Source organism: Phoca vitulina, unplaced genomic scaffold, assembly GCF_004348235.1.
Source record: "Phoca vitulina isolate PV1807 unplaced genomic scaffold, GSC_HSeal_1.0 scaffold80, whole genome shotgun sequence".
In the NCBI taxonomy this organism is placed as follows: domain Eukaryota; kingdom Metazoa; phylum Chordata; class Mammalia; order Carnivora; family Phocidae; genus Phoca; species Phoca vitulina.
In genome coordinates, this window is record NW_022589783.1 from 197,049 (window position 1) to 224,258 (window position 27,210).

The following is a 27,210-nucleotide window of genomic DNA, read 5'->3' on the forward strand; positions in this document are numbered from 1 at the left end:
GACACATCGGATGGGGACACCAGACTATGCCTGAGCCCAGAGTGGTCAAAAACCTGAGGGGCACAGCGTGCATCTCCTCCAGGGACAGAGACCTGCCCAGGGGGCAGCCAGGAAGAAGCGGCGCTCTTTCAGATCGGATCTGGCACAGACATGTTGGTACACAAAATAACAAACGTAGGAATCGTGGGTTTCCCTGCACGCACGGCCGGCCGCACTGGAGGTTAGCTGGGGCCACGTCTCTGTTCTCCTCTCGCGGGAGCTGGTGCAGCGTGGAAACGTGCGTCCAGTGGGTATATGTCACTTTTGTTACTTAAGAATGCACACTTGGTAAAACATGTAGAATTTTAAACACATTTTTCGATTAGGTGTTTTTATTGTCACAGTAAGTAATGAGAAGTTCTGAGCAGGCAGATGGCAGCAGGATTCGGCGAGGGCTTGGACGTGTTTCCAGAAGGTCTCACGACCTGAGACAATCTCGCAGCCTCTGGAGGCAGGACCTCCCGTCCACAAAGCAGAGTGTTTCGCAGATGAGCTGTAAGTTTCTTCCCGACTCTGAAACTCTGCTGTCTTTAAGAATGATCGCCCGCTGACCCTGTGAATCGTCCCACTTCTTACCCTTTTCTCCCTGGCAGAGCACTGGTGCTTAGTTTAAGGGACTGATGAAGGAAATGGCAAAGGGAGTGACGAATCGGGACATTTGTTGTTGGAGTGCTATTTCCCATTCGGAGATGTCCAGTGACCCCAGACCAAAATACAGGCCACGGGGGCAGCTGTGACGCTGAGCCCCCACCCTCCACCTGCGATGGGCTCACCCCCGGAGAACGGCCCCAAAGGGGCAGCCCCTGCAGAGGCCCCAGTGTGGTCAGAGCTGAGCCCGCCTGCCTGGCACTTCCAGGGACCCCAAGCACAAAAGCTGCCTGGTGGATTGCTGTTCCCAAGGCTGGGTGGCCCAGCTCTCTGCACCCCAGCCGCCCCAGTTAAGTCACCTCAGAGGCTGTGTGGGCCAGGGGTTGGGGCAACACACAGGCCATGGAATCGGGCTCTTGGGCCGGCCTGGTCCTGGTGAGAAACGCACCAGTGGCCTTTGGTGTCCCGGGGATTAAATGAGTTCTTGTGTCCGAAGTGCTGTGGGCTGCCTGGCCCATAGGAGGTGGTATTTCTGTCAGCTCGACCACGATCAGCATTAACACTGTGGCACCATGTGTTTCTCTTTAATGGTTCCACCTGAGGGGGCTGGTTGGGCGCAGCTCCTGGGTTCACGGAGGGCCAGAGGAGGAGCATCAGGTGAGGAGTCCAGGAGCCCAGCTCAGCGCCCAGGTGACAGGCGCTTCGGCATCCTTGGGAGAACGGGAGGCACCGCCCCGCCTCTCACGGGCTCACTGCCTGACCCTCTCAGCGTCTTCTGCTCAGTGGCTGACGGGGATCACCTCCACTTTGCAGAAGGAGAAACTGAGGTTCAGAAAGGGTATGCATCAGAAAGATCTCGGGCAGAGCTGGATGTGTTGTTTTTCTGGTCTTTCTTGAGCAAGGTTTTAAAAAATTAAAAGTAAATTAGAAGTCACTGTCTATAATGAAGGTCCTTGGACTTGGTGGTGTGTTTTCACTAAGGACTGAAGGAGGCCTGTTGAGCTGAGCTGATCCACACTGGAGGCCTTTACACTTTGTCCTCCGGCCACTAAATAGCAGTTACTTCTCAGTGTCTCCCGTCCACCCCCTTCCATCTCCTTATTCACATGAAAACACCCCCACTGAACTCTCGAGCCACCTGCGTCAGGAGAAGAGGCAAGTGTGTGCGGGGCTCTCCTGGCTGGGCTCTGTCTTGATGCATCAAACTGTGTCTTGGGCGCCTTCCCTCAGACGGACGTGGTGAATCTGAGTTTCACGTACGGCTCGTGGAAACCAGGACAAGGGTAACCCTTCACACCCAGCCATGGAAATTCCTCTTGTGCGACTGTACTCCTGTCTGCTTTCCTCAGGATTCTGGCTGTTACCTTCCTGCAGGAACCACCCTTGGAGAGGCACTGACCTCCCACCAAGCCTGGTTGAGAGGTCCTCATTAGCGGGCAGGGAGGAAGAAAGGCCCCTTTGCACGCGGAGGCGGCTCTGGGCGGGACCTCCCGAGCACTCTATCGGCTTCCCTGCAATGTCTGATTCTGGAAGAAGCTTTGCCACTTGTGACTTTAAACTTAGATTAAGCTTTTGAATGGAGGAAGCTATTGGTAATATTTGCTCTTAAACGTGGAGGGAGGCTGCCAAATACTGCCCAGCCTGACACTTAAGTGCTAGAGTTTTCTGTCTGTCCTCTCCCCACTCCCCTGTTCCTGCAGCCCGTTCCCCACACTCTGTGGAGAGCCAGGAGCCGCGGATGGAGAGGCCGCCCAATGCAGGTCTCCCAGCTTCTCCTCCACAGGCGGGGTTAGTCCCTTCCCTCCCTGTCACTACTCAGTGCTTCCCGGCGCCCGCTTTGGGGACACACCTCTGTCGCTCGATGCATGTGGGAACCACGAAGTCCGACTCTAAGAGCCAGGCCCACCAGGGTTCCCTAAGTTGCCTGTCTCTGAGTTGATATTTGTAGGGGACTGGATTTCTCGAAGGGTAGAAAGGTCGATGGTTCTGGGCCTGGCCACTGCCTGCAGTACCCCAGGATCCTCACACAGAGGGGCAGCATCCATATGTGCGGCATGGTCACAGCCTCGTCTGAAACATAAGCCGGGGCGTTTGCTACACGAGCACTGAGAGTCACCCCACTGTCCACACGCAGAAGTGGGGGATTTATCTCTGTCACATTGAGGCTTAAGGAGGAGGAAGACTCAGATACGTGCTTTTGGCTCCATGCAGGGCTCTCATCATAGAGTATCTTGAACGTGGAAGACAGAAGTGAGGAGAGCACATCACCTCAGGTCCTGTGAAGGCCGGTGAGGACGGTGGCCTTCTGGGGTGAGACCAGTGACAAGCAGAGATGAGCACGTGTTCTGGTCCCAGCTCTGGACTGGAGAGCCTCCCTGTGGAGTGCAGGGTCAGGGCCGTGAGGATGAAGCTCAGCATTCACAAATCTCTTTCCCAGAGAAAGTGTAACATGAAAGGAATGAGGTTCATGTTGCGCTTTGCCTGAAAATTAGTCGATGTTTATGTCATTGAGATAATGAGAACAAAACCCAAAAACAACACATGCAGCATCATCTGCAAGAGGCCCGACTTGCCTGGAAATACTTTGGAGAGAAAACTGGGTAAAGGGGGATGAGTCTCCTTTTAATTATGGCAGATTCCTCCCCACTTGGTGAGGCTCTCCCCTCTGTCAAGATGATCTCAGGTAGGTCGAATTACAATGGCCTCCTTTGGAGTTTGTCCTCTGTGCCCATATTTCAGGGACATTCCCAGGAGCGTGTTCCAATGGCAGCCTTTCCTGAACCCTGTTCATCAGTGTCCTGCGTGTGCTCCCGCCGACAATGCTGTGAAGTTTAAGAAAGGTGTGCAGCACGCAAAGAAGGTTGAGTGTTCTGAGCCGCTTGGTCTAGAGTAGGGTTTACAGTGCGCACCCGTACTTGCTTTTCCCTGAAACTGGCAGGTTCACTCCAGGCAGCTTGGCTAGGCTCCCGCTGAGGGCTCTCCCTGCCCACCTGTCACCTCCTCCTGCAGCCTCTGGGAGGCTGCAACACACCGATGCCTCCTACATCTGTTCCTTACCCAACCGCCTCAAGTGGTATGCCAGCCAATGGAGTACCGAAGGCACCGTCTCTGCGAAAACGCGGGTGTGTGCTCTGGGAACACTAGAGAGGCAAGTTGCTGAGCAGCGATCGAGCTGGAGGTGAGAATGACAGCTGGGGTCACTCTGGAAATCTAGCCTGGCGGGAGTCTGTGAGCACACGTCCAGACTCTCAAAGTGGGAACGCGAGGCAAGGCTTCAGGGTGTGTCTGCACCGGAGAAACACCGAGAGGCCCAATCAACAAGTCCATACTCAAGGGAAAGCCTTTGGCTATGTGCTCCAAGTTTAAGTAATAAATACACACTTTTGTGTTTTAAATTAACAGATGTTGAAGGCATGAAGTGTTGTGTATTTGAGCTGTCCTGTCATCGTCACAGACCACGCGTGGCTAGTGCAACTGAGGAACTGAACTGTTGTTGTATTTAATCTGAATTAGTTCAGATTTAAATTGAAAGGGTCACATGTAGCTGGTGGTTGCCATCTTGGAATGTGCAGTTCTAGGATTTTTTTCTCAGTTTTACATCAATGTATTCCACTTGGTTCATTTTCTTTTACTTACTGTTTTAGCTAAGAGTTCTGACTTGCGTTGAATAACAGTGGTGATAGCAAGGGTCCAGTCAGGTTCCTGACTTTGGTTGCACACTGTGTTTAATCATTTCTAATCATACTTGCTATTTTAAACAAATGGTCTTTGTTATGTTAAAGCAGTCTCATTATATTATTTTCTTGCTTAGAGTTTTTGAAAATTGGGAATGGTTGCTAAATTTTATCAGGTAACTTTTCAGAGTCTATTGATACGAACAAATTTTTCTCCTTGCAGACTGACTCTGGGCTTCATTACCACCATCCTAAATACCGAGGGTTCTGCCAGTGCGTCACAAGAATAAGTTCCTCATGCAGGCCTGATGGTCTCGCCTGAGCCACTCTGACTTAGACCATCTAGACTCCTCGCCATTTCTCAAACTAGACTTTTCTCCCAAGTGTAATGTCTTTGCTCATACTGTTCTTTTATTAGGAATGGCCCCTGCCTGTCACACTTCTGTCCCTCCTCCGATCTGCCCTCCGAGTCATGTCACAGTTGTTGGTTTACCACAGTTGATCATATAACAATCAATATTTCCTTTCTTATATAACTTTATGCTTTTCCTGGAACAATAAGTACCTCATTTTTCTGTTCCTTCATTTTCTATATATCTAGCAGTAATTAAGCATCACACTTTGTACGAGAACAACAAATTACTCTCATCACAAAGTGCTGTTTCTTTCTTAGAGCATCTCCTCCTGGGTGCTCCACCCCCTGCCTCAGTTCGCCTGGCTGGTGTGGCGCCTCCCACGGTTCTGTTCCGGTTAGGTGGCGTAAGCTCAGCCTCCAGAAAAACCTGGCAAGGGAAGGAAAGGTGGAGGTCTCCATGCTCAGAAGTCAAACTTGACGGGGTGCTCTTCCGTTCACCCTGTGCTTGGTGTCCTGGGTCCAGAGCCCCTCCAGTGGGCAAGCGTCGCCTGTCTTGCTCCTCGCCCTCCTGCTGGCTTTGTTTCCCTCTGCTCTCCCTCATTCCTTAGCACACACGTATGCTTTCTATCGTCCAAGTTCATTGACATCTCTGGCTGCTGCCCTTTCACACTTCTTGATGTCATTTTCGTGGGATTTGGGAAGTGGAAGAGAGGAGCTTATGGACTCCTAATTGGCTGTTTCCTGGCCTCAGACTCGCCTCATATGTGAACGCCTCAATACCAGCCTCTGGCCCTCATCCGCACGCATCCCTGGGCCGGGCACACTGCCCTCCCCACTGGACCGTAGGTAGGAAGGCTGGTTACTCTTGAGTAACCTCTGAGTGGCCTCTGAGTCCTGCACAGCCACCGCGTGGGGCTCCAGTAAATGCACAAATAAAGAGAAGGCTTGCCAGCGATTGAAAGGATGATCCGTCAGACTCTAGGTACTTGAATCCAACCCTGCTGTAATGTGAAGATTGACTGAAATGAACCCATGGATTTAATATGTCTCCATTAAGGTTTCATTATTAAAGCAGAAATTGTCATTTTTGTGGTGAAGACAGTTGAACTTTCACAAAAACCATGGCCAGTGGTCAGAATGTGCTGCTTCCCCATTGGTGGAGAGGCTCAGCCTCCGCCTCTGTTTCTCTGGAGACCTGGACACCTTGACTGGCCCCCTTGGTGGCTCTCTGTGGGGAACCCTGGCCCTGGCTGGTCTCGTCCGAGCCTCAGCAGCCACCTGTCTCCTGTGCTGAGATTGGACAGTCATTGCAGGGCCTCTCACCAGCCTGGTCTCTGCAGCCGAGGCACACACCTGGAGTAGCTAGTCACTCACTTGTACTCGATGACTTCTTCTGAATATTTCTTCAAAAGCAATGTTTCTTTAAATATGTAAGAATGTTAATATAGTATGAATGTATGCACTCATTTAATTATTGACATGTAACAGAATTTTTAGAATAAATATATTTTCATTTTTATTTTAAAACCTTTAGAAAGTATTTTCATCTGCAAAACTTGACTTACAGCCACTTTATCAGAAGTATCTGCATTCCTGAAATAAACACTCCTGTGGTCAAACCGGACCGTGGAGACTCCATTGGTGTTCATGTGCAGTCGCTGCACAGGACTCGGTGGCTCGTGAGAGCAGACCCGTTGTTTGCTCTTTCTTCTCTAGGCTAGCACATTGCTCCTCCAATATTGAAGTTTAAATGAAATATAGCACTTTAGAGGTCACAAAATAGAGTAGCAGTATCTTGGACTTGTAGTAAAAAGCCCTGCGTTCAAGTGTGGATTCAGTCACGGTTTGTGTGACGTTGAGAGGTCATTGCCTTTCATCTGGCATGACGGACGCATGTTTGTACACCTTGCACAGGGTGGGTGGTTGCTGAGGCCCAGTAAGAGATCTGGAAAATGGTTTAAGCTATAACATTATACAAATTAGGTTATCTGATAACTGCATGAGGGTAACTTAAGATTTCATCACTTAGATGCCGTCTTAACTGTTAAAATCAAGCCAACTTATCACATATTTAAATTTGCAAATTACCCTTGAAGTCAGATGCCCTAAAAGCACAAGTATACATTCATCCTGGGAACCCTAAGCTTCCAGGACTTACACAAATCCCCAGTAGGACCCATGTGATCACACTGGGGGATGCATATCAGCAGTAGAAGAGTAACTGACCATTCTATGAAAATTCAACAGTGCACAGTACACATTAGAATACTCAAGTACTTTCCACCACACATCTGGTTATTTCTCCAAACCTGATTAAAATGAACACACAAGCTAAGAATATTCTCAATAATATTGTTGGTGAAAACTTGTTTCACAAAAATGTAATTTGCAAGATAATTATCTAAGTAATGGGCTATCTACTTGCAAGGCTTTTATTTTTTTAATTTTTTTTTTAAGATTTTATTTATTTATTTGACAGAGAGACACAGCGAGAGAGGGAACACAAGCAGGGGGAGTGGGAGAGGGAGAAGCAGGCTTCCCGCGGAGCAGGGAGCCCGATGTGGGGCTCGATCCCAGGACCCTGGGACCATGACCTGAGCCGAAGGCAGACGCTCAACGACTGAGCCACCCCGGCGGCCCTACCTGCAAAGCTTTTAAACAGATGTGCCCCTGCCAACCTGGGCGTCCCCACAAGCAGCAACACCTGTGCTTCCCTCGCGCTGCGTTAGTCCTTCTTACACTTTCTCTCTCCCTCCAGCCTGCACTGGTGTCTGGGACAACATTACGTGTTGGCGCCCTGCGGACGTAGGCGAGACCGTCACAGTGCCCTGTCCTAAAGTGTTCAGCAGTTTCTACAGCAAACCAGGTACTGTCTGTCAGCACCGTCTAAGCTCCTGCACAGGCTGTGGGTTGGATTCCCCATCAAGGCCACAAGGAGCAGCTCACTGGTTTCCTCTACTAAGGGAGTCAGGAACAGCTGTGCCATCGTGTGCTGAGTGGTTTTAGGAGCAGGAGAACGAGAGGCCTCTTGCCAGGTCAGCCACCTGAGACCAAACACCGGGGACAGCAGGCCTCAGACAAGCGTGGACGCATGAGCCTGGTACATGACAGGCGGGGCCTGAGCACCCAAATGGGGGAGGTGGCAATGCCCACGAGGGGCGGCGGGCGTTAGGCACCGAGAACGTAAATGTGGTTCCATGCTTCCCTGCCGTGTGTGGCTGCCCGTGAGTCCTCAGCATTCCCCAGAGGTTTTGAGGAGCCCTGATGCTCAGGGACAGCAGCCAGTCTCTCCTGGAGTCCAGAGCAGTTTCTCGTCCACAGGAAACATCTTGCTCATTGGACTGACCCTCCTCAGCTCCCAGCCCCCACCTTCTGAACTAGCGCCATGTGGCCTGAAGACCCACAGTCTCTGTTTCCAGGGTCGGAAGGGGCTGGCCGGGCGGGGGTGCCACCAGCCCTACGGCTGGCTCTCTGCACAACGCTGCAGCGTCTCTTGGCTTGTTCCCAAGAAGGCGGTTCTGTTGTGTTTTGTTTTGTTTTGTTTTGTTGTAAATGATCCAGATTTTCATAATATGAAGAAATCTATCTGGAAAAATAGAAAAGAGAAGATACATCTGGAAATCAGAAAGGCGTGTTACTTTGGAGTACTATAGAGAACTTACTTTCATCTTCAGCAAACATTACAGGGTAAAAACTCTGAGAACTAGAATTGTTGAAGTACTTTAAGCAGAATGTTGTGGCACAGATTGGGATGGAGAAAAAAGGAGATTCAAAAGAAACAGGTTTTGCTCATCCCTGTGACTTGCAAGGTGAGACGTTTTCCTTCGTGATTTAGTCAATGAAGCAGTCTGAGCAGACTGAAGTCATGCTCAGTCATTGGTCATCTTCAACTCAGAAAAGCTAAATCATTTTAGAGAATCTGAACTTTAAAAAATATCCTGTCCCATCAATAACATTTCTACCAAATGGTTTGGGCTATAATATTCTCCCAGAAATCCCAAATGAACTAGCATAGACCTAAGCTTCCCCTAATCAGATGGCTTGGCTCTGAATCCTTCTGGGGGCAGCAGGGGTTTCACATTGACAAACACAAGATATCTGGTTCCTGGGCCATCTGCAAGAGCACCCAACCTCTACCAGACAGGAGCCATCTGGGACACACAGTGCCCAGGTCAGCTTAGAATCTGGCTCAGCTTGGAATCACTGTGCATCCTCTCCTTTGGGGAATGAGAATTCCCAGGATGTCTTGGGTTAAATGTTTGATGCTTTTTTTTGTCCAAGCAGGGAGCATGACACTGCCTTGTTATTGTGGGGAGCATCTCTACCACTAGAAAATTTGCTGGAGTGTCCCTAAGTCTGTATATCACAGCTAGATGACCTGAAATGTATATGCATCCACTTGTTTAACTGGTCACAAAAATGTGAGCCAGGAGGTCCTTACACAGACTGTTGACAAATTGCTGTCCACACGGAATGCTTGGAGTGTTTGTGCAATTACTTAGAGAAACGTGGACATAATGCAGAGCTGGGGGCTGAGTAGGGCTGGGGCCGGGGCCAACAGGCATCAGATGACAATGGGCTGAGGCTGGGCTGTCTATCTCTGAGGCAGAGATAAAAGGGTGGTCTTGAAATACAATTAAGAACCAGTAGGGCTTGAATCTGTGTGGTATGTTCCAGTTTACAGAAAGCTTTTACAGATACGGTAGTCGCTCCTCACAGTGACCCGTGGGGAGCGCCCGGTCACAGAGTGACTTGTGATCATTTCAGCCCACAGACCCAATGTTCAAGAAATAAATCTGTGTTTTTATAAAAAGTTGTTTTCTCTTCTGAGTTCTCATACGTCCAGTAGGTGGGAAGCTGGGGGGCTCTCCTGATAGCCGTGCATGGTGTCTTGGCAGCCAACACCTTGTCTCTGCTGTCTTCGTGCTGGGGAGGCTCCTCTGAGCTGTGCTAGGATATGGGGTGCAAGTCCACTCCCACAGGCAGGCAGGGACTCTGCCTCCATTGTGACAGCAAGGCTGTGGGGACTCGTTACAGCACCAAGAATGAGCCTCTGAAAGAGACAGCAACAGGTCATCAAGTGAAGGAGCGGGGGCAGGCTGGGAGAGGAGGGAGGTTTGTTCTGAAGCGCTGAAGCCCCAGGGTGCTGCAGCTGCCTTCAAGTGTAGCAGAGAGGGCGGATGTGCCCTGCGTCGGGGACAAAATGGTCCAGAGCACATGCCCCGTAGCCAGGCAGCCGGGCTCTGCGTTCTGGCCATGCCCACTTGTCCTGGGAGGACGTGAGCAAGTCCCGAAATGAGCTGGGCAGCGGAGTCAGACCCTCCGCAGAGGGTTGTGGAGCTTGCCTAACACAAAGCCTGGCACACGGAGCTCACAAGGATGGGTCGTCTGGAGAGCAGGGACCCCCTCGCCCCGATAGGCACAGTGCCGTGCAGGCACACCCACCCTTCCTGCCTCCACGGACAGCCGAGGACCCTCCGAACAATCACACCCAGACTTACACTCCGTGAGCGAAGGACTGGGAGCCTGTAATCAGCCTCGGGGAGCAGGGGAGACAGGCACCTGTCACCACTCTGCTGAGGGCCCCCAGGCACTGCGGCTGAACTTAGGGCCACCGCAGAGAGAGTTCACGAAGATTGGGGGGGTCCCCACAAAGTGGTGAGGGTTCCCATAGAGCAGATGGTCCCACAGATGGAGGAGGTCCCCACAGAGTCAGGGTGAAAAGGCCCACTCACAGAGGAGGGAGAAGAGGACCCAGGCTCCTGAGTCCTACAGCTGTGGCCTCCCCATCCTTTCTTCCCTGGTCCTGTTTTCACCTCCCAGGCCTCCCCCCTCCACTCACCTCCCAGGTCCCCCTTCATCTAATCCCCTCACCTTTCTGGCACCTCTCTCACCTCTCTGAGCCTACTCTCACCTCCCCAGCCCCTCTCTCACCTCCCTGAGCCCTCTCTCACCTCCATGCCACCCCTTTCACATCCCCAGCCCCCTCTCTCACCTCTCCAGCCCCTTTCACCTCCCAAGCCCCCCCCTCCCCCCCCCCCCCCCCCCCCCCACCTCCCTCGGCCCTCTCTCACCTCCCCCGAGCCTTGCCCCTTTCAGGACTCTGTCTTGCCTCCACTGTCCATTGTGGTCCCCGCCCTCCAGGACCCCTGGGGTTAGAGCAGGAGGAGGTTTGGGGCCTGGAATCAGAAAAATGCAGGGGACGGCAGTGTTAGAGAGTGGCAGAGCAAGCCCACATGATGCTGCCAGGGGCTTTGCTGAGGCCCCCTAACCCCACTTTCTTGCCAGAAGCTCAGGATCTGGGCCCTCCCACCTGCCTCCACGCAGCATGCCAAGAATTGCTTATGCATATTATCACCTCAATGTGAATGCGCCTTGCTCTTGATTTTGTCTGATTAATCAATCACGTAGGCCACCTTCGTGTAGAAAACATAAAGGGTTTTTGAGTGAGAAAACCTATTTCCGCCACTCAGTCATCACAGAGCCTTGCGGGTGTTACTGAACCTCAGTCTCATCTGTAAAATGGAAACAGTAATGCCCACCAAGTCTGCCTCACAGTGTTGGCCCAAAGCAAAAAGAGATGACATGAGTGAAAATGTCTGCTATTCTGAAAGCCCCAGGGGCTGTGAGTCAGGGAGGAAGCTTGGTGGGTGATCCGCTGCTGAGCCTCCCAGCACCAAGGGCAGGAAGTGCCTTCCCAGGCCTGAGCTTCCCAAAGCCTGCCCTGCAAGTCCCAGCCCTGTCACAGGTGATCAGTGCCCTGCCCTTAGGTCACTCAGCACCACTCAGCACCTAGTGCAGTCACCTACTGAGGACACTTTCTTTTTTTTTTTTTTTTTTTAATTTATTTATTTATTAGCGAGAGAGAGAGTGTGTGTCGGGTGGGGGGAAGGAGCAGAGGGAGAGAATCTCAAGCAGACTGCCCTGAGCGCAGAGCCCTACACGGGGCTCGATCCCATGACCCTGAGATCATGATCTGAGCTGAAACCAAGAGTCAGAGGCTCAACCAACTGAGCCACCCAGGCGCCCTGATACTTTCTTTTAAATAGAGGGAACATTGCATTCCTGAGTTTAACATACACGTTTACATAATTAAGAGCAAAAAAAAAATGGTGCTCTAAGATCAAAACGGCCTTTATTTCATGCAGTTTAAATCTTATACCCACAGTCTGTTCGTCCAGTCAGTGACCAGTGCAGCGCCAGGGCAGCTGAGTGAGGGAACTGGCACAGAACAGGATGGAATGGGATAGCAGGCTCTGGAATGGTTGGGATTTGGCGATCACTCTCTCTCCCTGGACAGAATACGAGTCTGCTAATTTTCATTGTGCTCCTTAATAATAACACCACCATCCATTATAACGGTTACCACTGCACCATGCCTCATGACACAGAAGCTCTCCCGCAAGCCACCCAGCTTCCGGGGGGATGAATGCACACACCGTGAAGTGGCTGAATGGGTTGCACTCCGCTCCTCACTGACCAGAAAGAGGAAGCATCTAGGGCCCTGCGCCTGCGAGCCTGCTCGTCAGCACCGAGGCCAGCTGCTGTGGACCTGCAAGCCTAACGCCTACATCTTATCTTCCAGGAAACATAAGCAAAAACTGTACCAGTGATGGGTGGTCAGAGATGTTTCCAGATTTCGTAGACGCCTGTGGCTATAATGATGCCGAGGACGAGAGCAAGGTAAGGGCCCCCGCGTGACTCTCGCACTTTCTAGTCCCTTTTCTGGAAGTGCACGCGAAACAGCGTCCGTGTGCTGCCCGACAAGAATTATGTACATGTCCTTTCCTGCAAAGAGCAGTGCTGCCTTCTTGATGGCCAAATTGGGCAAAGTCCCTATTTCAGTTCTGTGCCCCGCGTTTGGCTCATTTCGTGGTTCCGTCATTTTGGAGGCAGGGAAGCCTGATTCTCTTTGCCTGCTTTCAGTTAGCCTGAACAGCTCTGCCTGCCTGAAATGAGCTTTAATGGGCATCCACTCTGCCAACCGGTTTCTTTAGCCTGTCTAGGACTTTGCCGCAAAGCGGGCCATCCAGAAGCCATGCAGCCGTGTTTTTAGCCGTGGGCCAGCAGCAGGAGACAGGACTAATGATGGAGCGTGTTTGCAAACTGAGAGACTGAGCATGTCCCTGGCCAACAGTGCCCAGGGCGTGTTGGGGACTCCGCCTATGGCAAGGGCTGCAGTGTTGGTCCGCGTGCTGTAAGGAGGCCACGGAGGTGCGCTCAAGATGAGCCCTTTCTCTGGGAACGTGATTGTTTAAGTGATGTGTCAAATCAAGTCCGCTCAGCTCTGCTCAGCCCCAGGGCTGGGATGGCTGTTCTTTCCCACATGTTCACCCTGCAACATTGTATGACTGTGGTTTTACTTTGTTTACCACCAGAAAACCAGGTCACCGTCCTCCCCTTGGGCCGCGTTCCTTCACCCCCTAATGCCGTATTTTTTTTAAAGATTTTATTTATTTATTTGAGATAGAGAGAGACAGTGAGAGAGTGAGTGAGAGCACAAGAAGGGGTACGGTCAGAGAGAGAAGCAGACTCCCCGCTGAGCAGGGAGCCCAATGTGGGACTCGATCCCGGGACTCCAGGATCATGACCTGAGCCAAAGGCAGTCGCTTAACAACTGAGCCACCCCGGCACCCCCCCAATGCCATATTAATGACAGGTGAATACCATGCGTTTCATGCCCCCATCCCCTGCAAACACCCGCTGTGTGGGAACATACTTGAGGCCCTTTTAAAGAGCCTTAGGGAATACCTAGCTACTCATGCATGTTGGTCTCACTTCCCTCCAACCTTGGGCCCTGCCACCCCACCATCAGTGAGACTGGTACGAATGTCACTGTCAGATACATTTTCCTGGGGGATTAACACATCTTTCATGTTCCTTTTTTATAGAGGGACTGTCTTTGCTCTCCTCACCAAGATTTATAGTATAAAGCCAATTCTTTTGCCACCAAATTATTAAACCCTAGAAAAGGAAGTACCTTACATTTTAGCGAGTTTCTCACTAATTGAAGGGCGTCCGGCCAACTGTCAGGATGATGGTGGTGGGTGGTGGGATCACTGGCGCTGTCCAGGGCACACTATGAACCACATCAATTACCAACATCATCTCAGGCAGTCGTTTTCTGTTGAGGTGTGACTGACATGCAAACACTGTTTATATTTAAGGTACGGGCGTACGTCACAGGATCACACTTGGCGGATACTGTGTTTTACAAACTGAACGTTGGGGCAATGCTGCACTCTCTGTGGGGGACGTTTTTCCAACGATATTTGCTTACTTCGTCTCTCTGTGTCACGTTTTGCTAATTCTGACAATATTTCTAACATTTTGATGACTATTATATTTGTTAGGATGATCTGTGATCAGTGATAGGACTCACTGAAAGCTCAGATGATGATTAATATTATTTAACAACAAAGTATTTTTTAACTAAGGTATGTACATCATTTTCTTAGATATAATGCTGTTGTACATTCAGAAACTACGGGATGGTGTATACGTAACTCTTAGAAGCATTAGGAAACCAAACAATTCGCTTGAATCCCTTCATGGCCATGTTTGTTTCCCCGCGGTGGTCTGGAACAAGCCCGCAGTATGTCCACGGCATATGCCTGTATGCAGCGTGATGTTCTGACGTGTGTATGTACATACACCGTAAAGTGATCCCCTCAGTCAAGCTAAGTATCTATCACCTCACATATTTACCTTTTATTTACTTATTTTTTTTGGTGAGACACAGACCTTATTCCTCTTATAGCTGAAAGTTTCTACACTTTGACTAACATCCCCCACGTCCCCGACGCCTTGTCTTCTTTAGTCCTGGTGACAGCCCACCTTCCAGAGGGAAACACTGAGGTTCGGGTGTGACATGACGTTGTCGGGGCCCCAGCTCTGTTTCTGTTGTGCAATCACTGAGATTCAGCTTCTCTGTGTCAGAAGTATTCACCTTCCCCCTCGGCGTGCGGTCACCTGAGCTGCCAGTGAATCCTGGGGTGGCGCCTGCGCTCTCTCCGGCCAGCAGGGAACCACTCGGGGGCCTGTGCGCACCTGGTGTCCCTCAGGGAGCCTGTGCTGCTGCTCTCCATCCTGCATGTCCCGAAGGACACTGGGGGTCGTTTGCACCCTCAGCCAGGCTTGTGACCAGGGAAGCACGGATGCAGAGCTGCTCCCAGGGCATCAGTAAAGGGACACGTATTCAGAATCTGATGCCACAGAATGTTCCCTCAGGTCCTCTGCCTTCTCTCCTACCTCTGGTCTTTCCTCGGCTCCAGATCAGCCTGCTGGTTTTGGAGTCTCACCACATCGGGCTTTGCACACTGGTCAGGGGCTGTCCTACACGGCACAGTGAGACTTCATGTCGTTCTTCTTGTACTGACTGGATTCTGCGAGAAGGCCCCGTGAGATGTCAGCCTCTCGTGAGTGGCCTGTTGGGCAGGAAACACGAGGTGGTAGAGAGCCCCGAACACTGGGACTGACGGCTCTGGCAGCCACTGAGCTGCTCCCGCTGGAAGACGGAGGTTTGGTGCCATGATCGTGTCTGCTGAGCCCCCAGGTGTGGCCCGAAGTCGGTGACCTGTTCAGGTCGAGTCTGAATTCAGAACACGTCTTCACAGGAAGATAACCTGTGGATTTCAGGTTCTAGACTAGTCCCAAACTGCTGTTCAGCTATTTAATAGGACCAAAGCAGGAGACCATCCTATTGGCTTTCTAAGAATAAGCCTTGAACAGGTACAGAATTCACCGGAAGCCTCAGGACTGTCCTGGAGCAGGAAGTGTTCACAGGCCCTGTTCTGAGCCCGCAGGCTGACCAGGAGTGGGGACTGCCCTTCTTCACGATGACCAGGGCTCCAGGAGTGGCTTCAGGGCACCCTGCCACATGACACCTGCCTCCCAGGTGACCCTAATGGGTGCCACCAGGCCGTTTCAGAGGCAAGAAGGCAGGCCTCGGCGACCGGAGCAGTCTTGGCCCTCTGTGGCCCGCAGTGAGGGGGTGGGGTTCTGACACGCCCCCGGTTCCACCGTCTGAGGTACCCCAGACGCCTGTGTGGGTGGAAGCAGAGGGTCCCCAGACCTCCCAGAGCCAGCTGTGGGTCCCTATTCGAGGGTGGGCCCGTCCCCATTCATTCATTCCACAGTCGCTTTTTGGGAATCCCGGTGTTGTGAGTCTGTCCTGTTATCACAAACTCAGTGTGGCCGGGGGCAGGTGCTGAGAGCTGACGTTCGAGGCAGCGTTGGCACCCTTGACAAGTCAGAGCCGGCGGCCCCTCCTCCTTACGTTTCCCCTGGGCCACACCGTAGGTGGCATTCCCAGGAAAACTGATGGAAGACTCTTCCAGGCCCTCGGAAACACGTGTGACTGAGCCTGCCTTCGTGAAGCACAGTGTCTCTGCTTTTCCATCCAGTTTGAAGAGTTATTTGTCTTCTTAATTAAACATTTCAGAGATTCTACAAATATCATGAATGCACATTCCCTACTAATGGATTAGAAAGTCAAAATATTTTAACGTGTGGACGCGAAAAGAATGAAGGCACAAAACCAAAGTGAATAACTTTTCTTCCTGCTTGCAGTTTCTGCTGTTCACATACTTTGAATACTTGGTTGTTTAAGGGATCCTGCGGAAAACAAGAACCACGCGGTGTGGCAGACGTGCAGAGGGCCCGGAGGGTTCGCAGCCCCAGCTGGGTCTCCTCGGGCGGCTGAGGGGAGCTGCAACCCTGGCCATGAGCCCAGCGAACTCTGCTTCTGATGTCACTCCTCATCTCATCAGCAGCTCACTATCCTCCTGGTTTTATGATTTTAATTGGATTTCCTGCTCTCACACAGCCAGACTCTGCCCTGGGTGTTGTGTGTGCAAACTTTGTTGGTTTCAGAATTAATTAAATTCAAGAAAAAAATTAGCCTCCACAAAAGCCACAGGCTTGGTTACATGCAGCAAGGGAATCGAAAGATAAAATAAATTCAGGAATGGGGAGTCCCATGAAGGAAAACAGTGTCCGAAGACCCCAGAGGGCCTCTCAGATGATGGCAGGAACCACTATGGTGAAGCTGCTTCTCAATCTGGACCAAGGCAGCCCAGTTTGGCGGTGGTCTGGGCCTTTATGTTCTGGGTCTCACAGTGAGATAGTAAAGCTGGCCAGGCTTGGCTCAGACTCTCTCTGTCACCAGGTCCTGGTTTCTGTGTCCAATCTTCCTTGTCTATGACCCTCTCCCACCAAAACCACCCTCGGGCACGTGCCTTGCCATAGGAGCATTTTCCTCTCGGGACTTTGATCTTTGAACCATTGCATGAAGTGCTTCATCCCATTAAAGATTTAAGGAGCACTCCCAGGGGCCCACAAGGGTCACCCAGGAGCTGCCCTCTGTCCTTTCCCGTGCCCCACCCTTCCAGGGACATGTGGGTGTCCCCACTCATGGGGCTGAAGAAGCTGTCCTAGGGTCATGTTCTCAGCCTCAGGCGGGACTGCCAGCAGGAGCCATTCTACCTGGAGTTATCTGCCTGGTCGTCCATCCCTCCAGGCCTGGCCCCCACCCCGGGGCTCCCCTGACCATAGCAGTCTCTTGGCGTTTTTCCTGCAGTGAGGGCTGTTTTGAGGCTCTGGTTCGGGGCACCCCCTCAGGCCAGGGCCCCAACCCGTCTCCCAGGGATGCTGAGAGCTGGTGAAACATGGAAAAGCCTAGAAATTTAGCAGCCACAGGTCTCTATGGGGTCACAGGTGCCTCCTTTCTCCTGAGTATCAGGAGTCTTCCAGATGAATGTAGAAGGACCTAGGGCAGCACCCCCCACCTTGGCTTTGCTTCAGTCGTCATGCGTGACTCTGCCCTAAAGCTGAACACTCTGCCCGGCCAGAGGGCGCCCCCCAGCCACACGCTGGCATCCCGTGTGCAGCGGACACGCAAGGTGGTGCACTCCATGTGTCTCCTATATTATATATTTGCTAACAGAGTTCTTAAATAAAGAGCGCCTCAGCTAAATTTAACCAAGAGAACTGTCTGGCATCTCAGCTTCCCCATGCATCAAGTGGACACATTTCTTCCATATTATGACATATTCCTAAAAATATTTTTGCACTCTCCTCTCGGCTTTCAGACACACCAGTAACTCTGTCTGCCTAAACGCTGGTGTGGTCTCCCCAAGATTCCCCACCCCGACAACAAAGATCACGGCCACCCTGGTGTCCATGGGGCAACTGGGTCAGGTGCACTTTGGCATTTCGCTCAGTCCTCACAAGGACTGAGGGCGCATGCTGTTACCCCACTGCTCAGGGAGGGGTCCCTCAGGGACGTGCTGAGCAGCCGCTGTGGGACGTGGAGCCAGGATGAGAGCCCTGAACGCGGCAAAGTGTGCGCCTCCAGGCGTGCCAACCAACCCGAGATCGGGCGCACCTCCACCCCGTGTTTGCTTCTGTTACAGTTGCCCTTTTAATCCAGCTTCTGAACCAGCTCCAAGGGCTGTGTCTGCTTCGTTTCACATCAGATGGCAGGAGGGAGCTTCCCACTGTGGTTTTCAGGGGCATGTGAGTCCAGCACAGGTGGACTGCCCATCAGCAGTGGGGGACACTGGGAGCTGGACAGCGAGGCAGGCGCCGGCTCAGCTAAGCTGAGGGGGGCAACATGAGCAGGAAGACTGGGTCAGAACGCCGTGAGCAGAGCACACGACGCCGCAGCCTGCCGTGGCAGATCCGGGGCTCGCATGAGCCGGCTGACTCATGCGAGGCAGAAATCTGACCACGAGCAGAGACATGATTCAGAAGATTCATGAGACAGGCACAGTTATGAGCTATTTTTATGCTAGTTTTAACTGAACCTGTGACAATGATGTGTAATACTTGCCCAATAAAGGAATGAGTCTTTCCAAGGCCAAAGAAGAATCTGGATGAGAAGTTAAGAAGGAAATACAAAGAAAAAACTGTCACTGGGGAGGGAGACCCATGGAGTCTCACAGGGGTGGGAAGGCTCCACCATGAGCCCAGGGCCCTGCTCTGGTGAGCACAATGCCTCTGTTTCTCGTCAAACAAAGGTGAGGACCGGGTGTGTCCACAGAATGGGGCACATCGGGCAAAACTCAGGGCTGCAGGCTGGGGCCCTGGCAGAAGTTTGAACAGCACCAGACTGGTCTCAACCCAGAATGGGGCTCTTGAGAAGGGTCTGACCTCCCTGATCCCCCGCTTTCCGTGGGCTTGTCTATGAGCAGCCTTGCCCGGAGAGACGGGCATTTGGGGCTCAGGCAGCAGCAGTCTGCAAGGCTGGAGTGCTGGCTGCCCTGGCCAGGCCCTCAGGTGGGGACAGGAGGGAAGGCCCTGGTCCTCTGGCAGGCTATTCATCGAGCAGTCCGACTAGTTTCTCCATTTGGTGTACAAATTTTAGGACTAATTGAAATAATTGAGGAAAGGATGGAGACTAGCAATATTTGTTTTACTGGGGACTAGGGAGCTCTATCAGAGACCCAACAAAAGGAGATGAAGTTTTGACAAAGTTCCCCTGCTGACTGTCAGTCGCCTGGGCGGGCTTTGAGGGATTTGTGGCTGGACGCGGGCCACAGCCACGAGAGCCACTGACAAAGGACAGAAGCTCCTCGGAACGGGGAGGTCCTTGTGATAGCTATGTGCTCCCTTTTAAAAATCTCTTTGTTATATTTACGACTTTCTCAGAAGTAAGCAGATACTACTTTTGTATTCAAATAAAATCTAATTTTAGTCTAAAAAAAAAGCCTCTTAAATTTATGCCAAGTTTGTCAAATCATTTCTCGGTTACATTTGCCTTTTAACCCTGGACTTTGTCAGAACAATGAGGAAACCCAACCGTCACACCGTGTCCCTGTGGCGCCCTGTATGCTCCGAAGCTGCGGGGGACCGGCGCGTCTCCAGCCGAGTCTCCAGGCGGTCTCACCCGGCGGCCTGTGCCCCGGGGAGCTGTGGGTGTGCGGGCACGTCACCACCCATCGCCGGTGGTGCACCCTCCCTCTTACTCTTCAAACATGAGCGTGAGTCTTTTAAAAGTGAGGACGTTCTCTAGCCTCAGCACTGTCCTCCAGTTTAGGAAATGTAACGTTTTTGCTGCTACGCCATCTGCCATCTGGGCCCCAATCCTGTCCGGGTCCCGGGACAGCCTTGTCGTGACTCTTCAGGGGTTTCCAATCTGGAACATTCCTCAGTCTTTCTCTCACATGACACTGTGTCTCTGAAGAACACGGGCCTGTGAGTCTGTAAGCGGCTGTCCATTGGGGTTAGTCTGATGTTTCTCACAACGACATTCAGGTCTCAGTGGATAAAATCCTCCAAAATATCTGTGGCTGTTTACCTCAGAAATGCCATATTTGGATTTTAAAAGAAAGTCACTTTTTTCCTCAGAGCCCTCCACACCAACAAAGGAACGTTCCATGTAGTGACTTAAACCAAGGGGCGGCCCCTCCCCCCAGCGCCCCTCCTCCTTAAAATGTCACCCCGCAGCCGCACACGAGCAAGCTGCAAAATCACATTGCCATTATCACCGCGGGCTCCAAGCGCAATAACAATGCAGAGTTTCTCCGGGAAAGCAGCCTTTATTCAGAATAGGGGTCTCAGACAGAGTTGGACGCACCCGCCCCTCCACAGGGCATCGGAGCTCTCAAGAGGCATTTTCCAGGTGTCTGCTCCTTCCTCAGGAGAGCTGGCGACTTCACAGAGGAGAGGAGGAGGGCGTGGGGTGCTGGTCTCATGCACGCACACGCTCACGCACACACGCGCACGGCAGCTCCTAGATCGTTAGCACTGAGCTCTCCGCGGCGCCTTCCTGTGCCCTCCGAGCTGTGGAGCCCAGCCCCCACATGGAGTCAACACCTGTCCCAAATGCCCAGGTGTCTCTGATGGTTCCAGGTGGGACCCGTGCCTGTCTCCCCATGACCCTGAAAGTGAAGCATCACGACTAGAGAGGCCCTTAGTTACAGCTCAGGGCTCCTCCGCTTCCTCCGCAGGCTGGGGCTGTGCCTCTGACCACCCAGAAGCAGCCGCCGGGAGCCTCTGGCTCGGGGCCCCTGCCCTTCCACTGCAGGGCCAGTCTGGGCTGGATGGGGAAGAGGAGACGCCTCTCCAGCGTGTGCGGACCTTCTCTGTGAACGCAGCACGTGTACAGAGGAAGCTTGAGAAGTATTTCTTCACCTGAATGAGGACCACTTGGGTCATTGGATTAATCGTCTTTAAAACCTCTTTCATTATAAAGATGGTTTTCATTATAAAATCAAACCAAGTAACATAAATCGCTTACCAAGAGCATTTACTAAGCTCTCTGTGGACCATCTCATTTAATCCCCCGACGAGCTGTGACACACAGCATGGTTGTTATCAGCACTTCTGGCCGGAGAAGCAGACGCAGAAGGCAATGAACCCGCGCTCTTGTGTGTTCACGGGACGTAGGCCTGAGCCAGAGGGAGCGCCCACTGTCCTGTGCGCCGTAGGTGCTGATCCCAGGAGCGCAGACACAGTTCCACGGCACCACGGTCTGTGCCCTCGTGTGGAGCGTCTCTCCCTGAGCTCACTTACCACTGTACGTGTTCTTCGGGGAGGTGTCTAGTAAGGTGTTTGGCCCGTTTTTTTTTTTTTTTAAATGGGGTTGTTTCTTCTCTTACAGTTCAGTTTTGAGAGTTCTTTGTGTGTTTTGAGTGACAGTCCTTCATCAGGTGCATCTCCAGTCTGCGCTTGTCTTCTCACTCTCTGACATGGTCGATGGCAGAGCAGGAGTTTAGTTTTTCTTTCTTTCGTGGACCTTGTCTCTGGTGCTGTGTCTTCGAAGGCTTCGCCACACCCAGGGTCTTCTCCGTTCTCTCCTCCGCGTCTAACAGGAGTTTCCTAGGTTTGCGCTCTACATTCGGATCTGTGATCCATCTGCATTAACGTTTGTGCAGCTGTGAGCCTGAGTCTCGATTCCTGTTCTGCATGGGGATGCCCACTGGTTCTGGTAGATGTGACAAGGACATTGTGCTTCCACCACTGAACTGCCTCTGCTCCGTCGTCAAATGTCGTGCCGGTACTTATGTGGATCTCTGTTCGGGCTCCGTTCTGTTCCACTGAGCCCTTTGCCTGCCAATGCCAGGCTGGCTCGAGGGCCGCAGCTGAATCAGTAGTAAGTCTCGTGACTCTGCCCTGGCAAGCAGGGACTCCCGTTGACCACCCGTCTGTCTCTCCGGTTGTGGGGCAGCCGCGGGTCCTATGTCCTCCCTTGTCTTGCAGATCCAAGAAAAGTGGTTGGTTTTTCAGTTTGTTCAGACTTTCATTCGTTACCAGGATTCAGTGGCAACTTCCAAACTCCTTACATGCAGAACTGATTCCTCTTAAAGAAAAAAAAATCAAAACAAAAGAGTAACTGTGGTCTCTCCTGGGGGATGACACGATGGGGTTTAGGCTAGAGTCTCGGCTCCACAATTTGAGGGTCCCATGTCCTTAAACTTGCTTCTCCCCTCCTGGGGTTCAGGTTCCTTGTCTGTTAATAGGAACATGGTGATAATATTCAGTCAGCTTCCTTCCCAAGGTTGTTGGGAGAAGTGAATAAATTTTGTGTTACATTTTGTAAATTGCAGAACACGCCACCACTGTCTTGAGAATTGTTACAGTCCCCTAAGCAGAATGGCTTTAGTAGAATACCTGGGTCGTAAAAGATATTTTGCCAATAACTAGCAAGAGGAAACTTACAACGGGTGATTGTGAGCTTCATCCTGAATCTTGAGACCAGGTGTACGTCTTGGGAATGGGGCTTTGATGTCTTGCTGTGCACTAGGGAAATAAATGGAATTGTGGACCACATTCCCCATAAATAGGTGGTAGTTTCTAACGATCTCTAACACATTTGTTTCAAAGAAAGCCTTGGGGCACCTAGGTGGTGCAGTTGCTTAGGCATCTGACCCTTGGGGGTCATGGGATCAAGCCCCACCCTTAGGTTCTGTGCTCAGCCGGGAGTCTGCTTGGGATTCTCTCTCTCTCCTTCTGCCCCTCCCCCCCAACAAATAAATAAATCTTAAACAAATAAATAAATAATAAAACAAAGAAAGCCTCAGGCTTCCACTTTTTATGGCAAGAACAAGCACCTCCTTATAATCTGACAGGGCTGCTGGTCCATGGGCTCCTGGAATCCTGCTGCAACCCCAGAAACCACCCCAAAGTGAAGGCCCCTGGACTGGCCATCATACCCCTGCATGTCCTTTAGCGTGAAGCAAGCACAGCCCTCAACCCTTGCCCGCCGCCACACGGGGAGATGGACTGTGTGAGTCCGCGTGCGCGTGTGTGCGTGCGTGTGTGCATCCTGGAGTCGGGGAGAAGTGTCTCCAGTGTTGGTGTTGTCTCTCGGGGGCCTGGATGCCCTGCTCCTCCTGGCCAGTGGCCCCCACCCCACCCCCTGCAGCCTGGAGAACACAGTTCTCCTCCCCCGCCCCGAGTGCTCCTCTACCAGCTCCCCCCACCCACCTCTTCTTGCCCCTGTTCGTGCCTTGGCCATTCAGTCTGAATTCGGAGTTAGAAATGCAGGTTAGCTCTTACTCGTGCGTTTTCCAGGTGTGTTTTGGTCTTGTTCACCCAACAGGACCTTACACGCCCTGAGGACAGGAACTGTGCCTTCTAATTCAAGTGGGACCTATCCTAAGAAGAAGCTATCTGAGCTTCAGTGGTGTTTTTTCTGCCCCTGATGCAAAGGGCTACTTGTTGATGAGCAGGTAAATCATTATTAAGAGGGTTCTGGGAGAAACCATTGTTTTCCAGACAGTGATGCGTGTGATGAAGGCATCCGTAGGTTCAGAAGAGGAGAACACAGCTGAGTGTCTGTCTCTTGAGTTTGCTGAAGGGAGAGGTGATAGGTGGGCACGGCTTTTACCAGAAAGCCTCTAAGACTGTGCTGGGCTGGGTCAGGAGTCTCTGGTCTAGCCAACAGTCTTTCAATGCCTTTGGTTCAAGTGCACAGCTGGAAATCCATTTCACACTGCAACCCAGCACAAACATTGCACAGAACCACGTTTTCTATGCGACTCTTCTTTAAATGTTGGTCACTGCCCACTAAATTGATTGCATAACCTACTAATGGGTTACGATAGGGTGACTGTATCATATGTCAGCCAAACCTGGCCTCTTGAGAGAGAAAGGAGGAGCTATTAATAATGACTCCGGACACCAGATGCAAGCCAGGCCCGGCCTGGGCAAATCGGAGCGTGTGGTCACCCTAGTTATGACTCACTGTTTGGAAAACATCGGCTGGCCCCTCAGTGCTCCCTGAGAAGGGCTCTGTCTGCCTTGCAGCCCCAGTACAGATGTGCATTCATGGAAATGAGAAAAGGGTATAGACGTCACCTTGGCCAACAGGCTCGCTGCGCGGATCAGGAAGCAGTCCCCCGCGACGGGCTGGCAGAGAAAGGCCAGCCCGGCCTCTGTCTGGGACATTGCCACCTCCCAGGCAGGGCCACCAACTGAAAGCTGAGCATAGAGTTTGCCTGCCCAACTCAGAAGTGACTCAGAGCAGAGGGTCCCCACCACCCGCCCCTCCAGGGCCTCAGGGGCCATGCAGGCCCCTCAGAAGTATTGAAAAGGGGAAGCGTTCCTGGACTGTTTTGTCTTACTTCCTGATTTGTGATGATGGTGATGAAAGTCTTGTCCAAGTAAATCAGCCTCAGACATGTGATCATAACACGTGGCTCTGCATCCACAGGGGACCCAGGGTTGTCCGGTCCTCTGGCTGAGGGGTGTGGAACTCGGCCTTTTGGTCACCCTGCGCTGTGGCACTCAGGACCCGAGGAGTATTGACAACCCTTTCTGTGCAAGAAAGCATCACGACTTCTTTGCTTGGGAGAAAATACCTGCACTGGCCAGGCTTTCCTGCCGGGGTTTTCCCTCCACACCTATGACGGCCGTGCTTCGCAGGAACTGTCCAAGGGGGAAAGAATACAACATTAAAGATACATATAAAATTACATATAAAAGCGAGTGTTTGTTCCTGATGGAAAATGAAATCACAGGTTCCTGAAGCATCAGACATCGAGGCCCTCTTCACCTGAGATCTCTTTAAATGGAGAGGCCCCCTAGTCGCCAAGCACCTGGCACTCCCGGGGCGGCAAGCCAGGGCCCTGTGCCCTCAGCTCCACCAGCTTCCTGGCACAGCTGCCTCGGACGCGGTCGCGTCCCTCACGAGGCCCCCTGACCCCCAGCTCTCGCTCTGCATCAGGCCGGGCTGTTCGGTTCCAGCACCGTGCTTGCAGCTAAGAGTAGGAAATCCATTACATCTAGTCACTGGAGAAAAAAACAAAGTCAGTTAACCCCCTTGATTGACCCACAGTGGCTAGATCCACGAGCAGCTGGGTTTTTAGGTTCCACTCTTGTTTTGGGATGGCAGGGTTTTAATAATTTAGAGGCTGTTCTCCTGGAGCGATACCATTTCGTCCTTACTCTCCTATCAATGCCCCGTGAACAGAGGCCTTCAGAGAGCAGAACTGCAGCTGAGTGGGCCTGACCCCTCTGTAGTCTTAGGAAAGTCGGGAAGAGGTGCAAGAAGCAGGATCTGAGCGATCAAAGCCCCCAAGAGACCTTGTTCTGGAAGAAGTCTGTGTCCACTAGGCAAGGAGAGGATGGCCTCATCCTCTGCCCTGGAGTCCCCAAGCTGAGTCACTTCACGCCTATCTACCTGCTGTGTTTAATGAGTTCTCCATTCACCCTGACGTAACCCCCAGAGACTCCTGTGAGAAACCTCAGGGGAAGCCCCGAAGGTCAGGGCCTTCTACCGTCAGCTTCCTGGACAAGTATTAAGTAAAAGTGTCCTTAACAAAAAGGAACTTTGTTGCTATTGTCTTTCCCGTTTTATGGGCAAAAGACAGAGACATGACACAGCGCCGGGGGTCCAAACCTGGATCCCCCCAACGCTTGGATGTGCTTTCCCACTCATCCACCGCCCCTACGCTGTGACTGCCCTTTCTGCTAGGCAGAGGCCATCATGCTAGCCTCCTGGTTCACCTCAGTTTGAAGATCAGATGACATGGTCAGGAGAGATTTGAAAACTAAAGCTTTGCAGTCTCCGGTTCCCACGGCCCACTGGGGGCTGGGTGCAAAAGGGGACAAGATTGGTGCTTGCTCTCAGGGAGCTCCAGCCACCACAGTGTGACCTGGTGAGGGCACGGCAGAGCCTGGGAGGGCGGGTCCCCAGAGGAAGGACCCCTGTGCGACCGCTGAGCGGTGGGTAGGAGAATCAGGATGGAAATGCTAAGACACAGCCTGTTCATAGCAATGAAGGGAGCAAGCGGAGGCTGCCCTCTCGTTATAGGGGACCCAGTGTGAGGAGGGGCCCGCAGCTGCCTCGCTGTGGCACACAGCTTTGCTCACAAGCAAAAGGGCTCTGTGGAGGGTTTTAGCAGCACAGGAAAGGTCATGTGTACATTTTAACTCTGTCTGTGGTGTAGACCAGAGGTTCTGGTATGAGCCACATCAGCCGGTCCTCTGAAGGTCACTGCAGGCTTCTGGTTCTGGGGCAGGCAGGGACAGGTGGGGTCTGAGAGTTTGCATTTGGACAAGTTCCCAAGTGATGCTGTCACTGCTGGTCTGGGGGTCACACTGGGAGAACCACTGGTATGGATCATAACACCATGGCCTCACCAAGAGCAGAAAGCAGGTCTCTGCAGGTGGGGGACCCTGGGGAAGGAGGCTGGGAAGGTCCTGGAGCCCAGAGACAAAAGCACCGTGCAGACCCACTGTGCAGTTCTTGAAACCACGTAGCTGGTTTTAGCCACTTCTAATGAAAATAAATTTAAACTTGCATCAAAGATGGAGAACTCCACACAGTTTTTTAGGGCTCGTGTTCTAAACAGTAATTCTTATCCTTCAGTTCTGTCCACATAGGTAGCGATACAGGAGATTAGATGTACACAGAAAAACCCCAAAAGTTGTTCCTCCTACCTCCTTGAGCAAAGACCCCAGATTGTTTTCTTGTGATATGCCTCATTCTCTTAAAAGCTGGCTGTGAGCAAGTTTCCTTCCTGTTAAGCACTGCGTGTAATTCTGCGGCCGTTAGCCTTGGTTCTGGCGTGGCTCCGCTGTTACGTGGTTGTTTTGCGCTCTGTTCTGGTAAGACTTCCCCAGTGCTGCCTTTTATTTGAGGTTTCTAGCTTGCCCTGGAGTGTACTCTGCTTCGAAAAGCCCTTAACAGAGGCAATTTGCAAATAACCAGATTAAGCCTTCTTAAATGATTGAAAACATGAGAAATGTAAAATCTAAACCATCTTTAAGCAAAGTAATATAAATTGAAATGTGGATATTCTTTTTTTTAAGTGAACACAGAGAAAAATGTTTTAATTTATACCTATCTCAATTTCTAGCTCATGCATTATCTCCTGGGACAGTCAGTCCAGTGGTGGAAATATGTCTGTGAGTTCCTCGTGGGTGGGACCCTTCTCTCGCTCATCCTGTTCCCAAGACACCTTGCTCAGTGTCTGGTTCCAATTAAGTGCTGAGTAAATGTGTTGAACAGAAAGAATTAAATTAACCAGTAATACCAAATATGTTCAGCAAGAAATGAAAGTCTTCTATAAGAAATTGGAGGTAAAAAATTCCCAGTACAAA

At 51.7% G+C, this 27,210-nt stretch overlaps 1 protein-coding gene across 1 annotated transcript in view; it reads left to right on the forward strand.

Annotated features, from left to right (window-relative positions):
• Positions 1–27,210, forward strand: part of VIPR2 (vasoactive intestinal peptide receptor 2) — a 64,740-nt gene that overhangs the window by 16,061 nt on the left and 21,469 nt on the right. The window contains exons 3-4 of the mRNA XM_032394428.1: positions 7,415–7,522; positions 12,242–12,339. Of these exons, the coding sequence (XP_032250319.1) occupies positions 7,415–7,522; positions 12,242–12,339 (206 nt within the window). The remainder of the gene's footprint in view (positions 1–7,414; positions 7,523–12,241; positions 12,340–27,210) is intronic.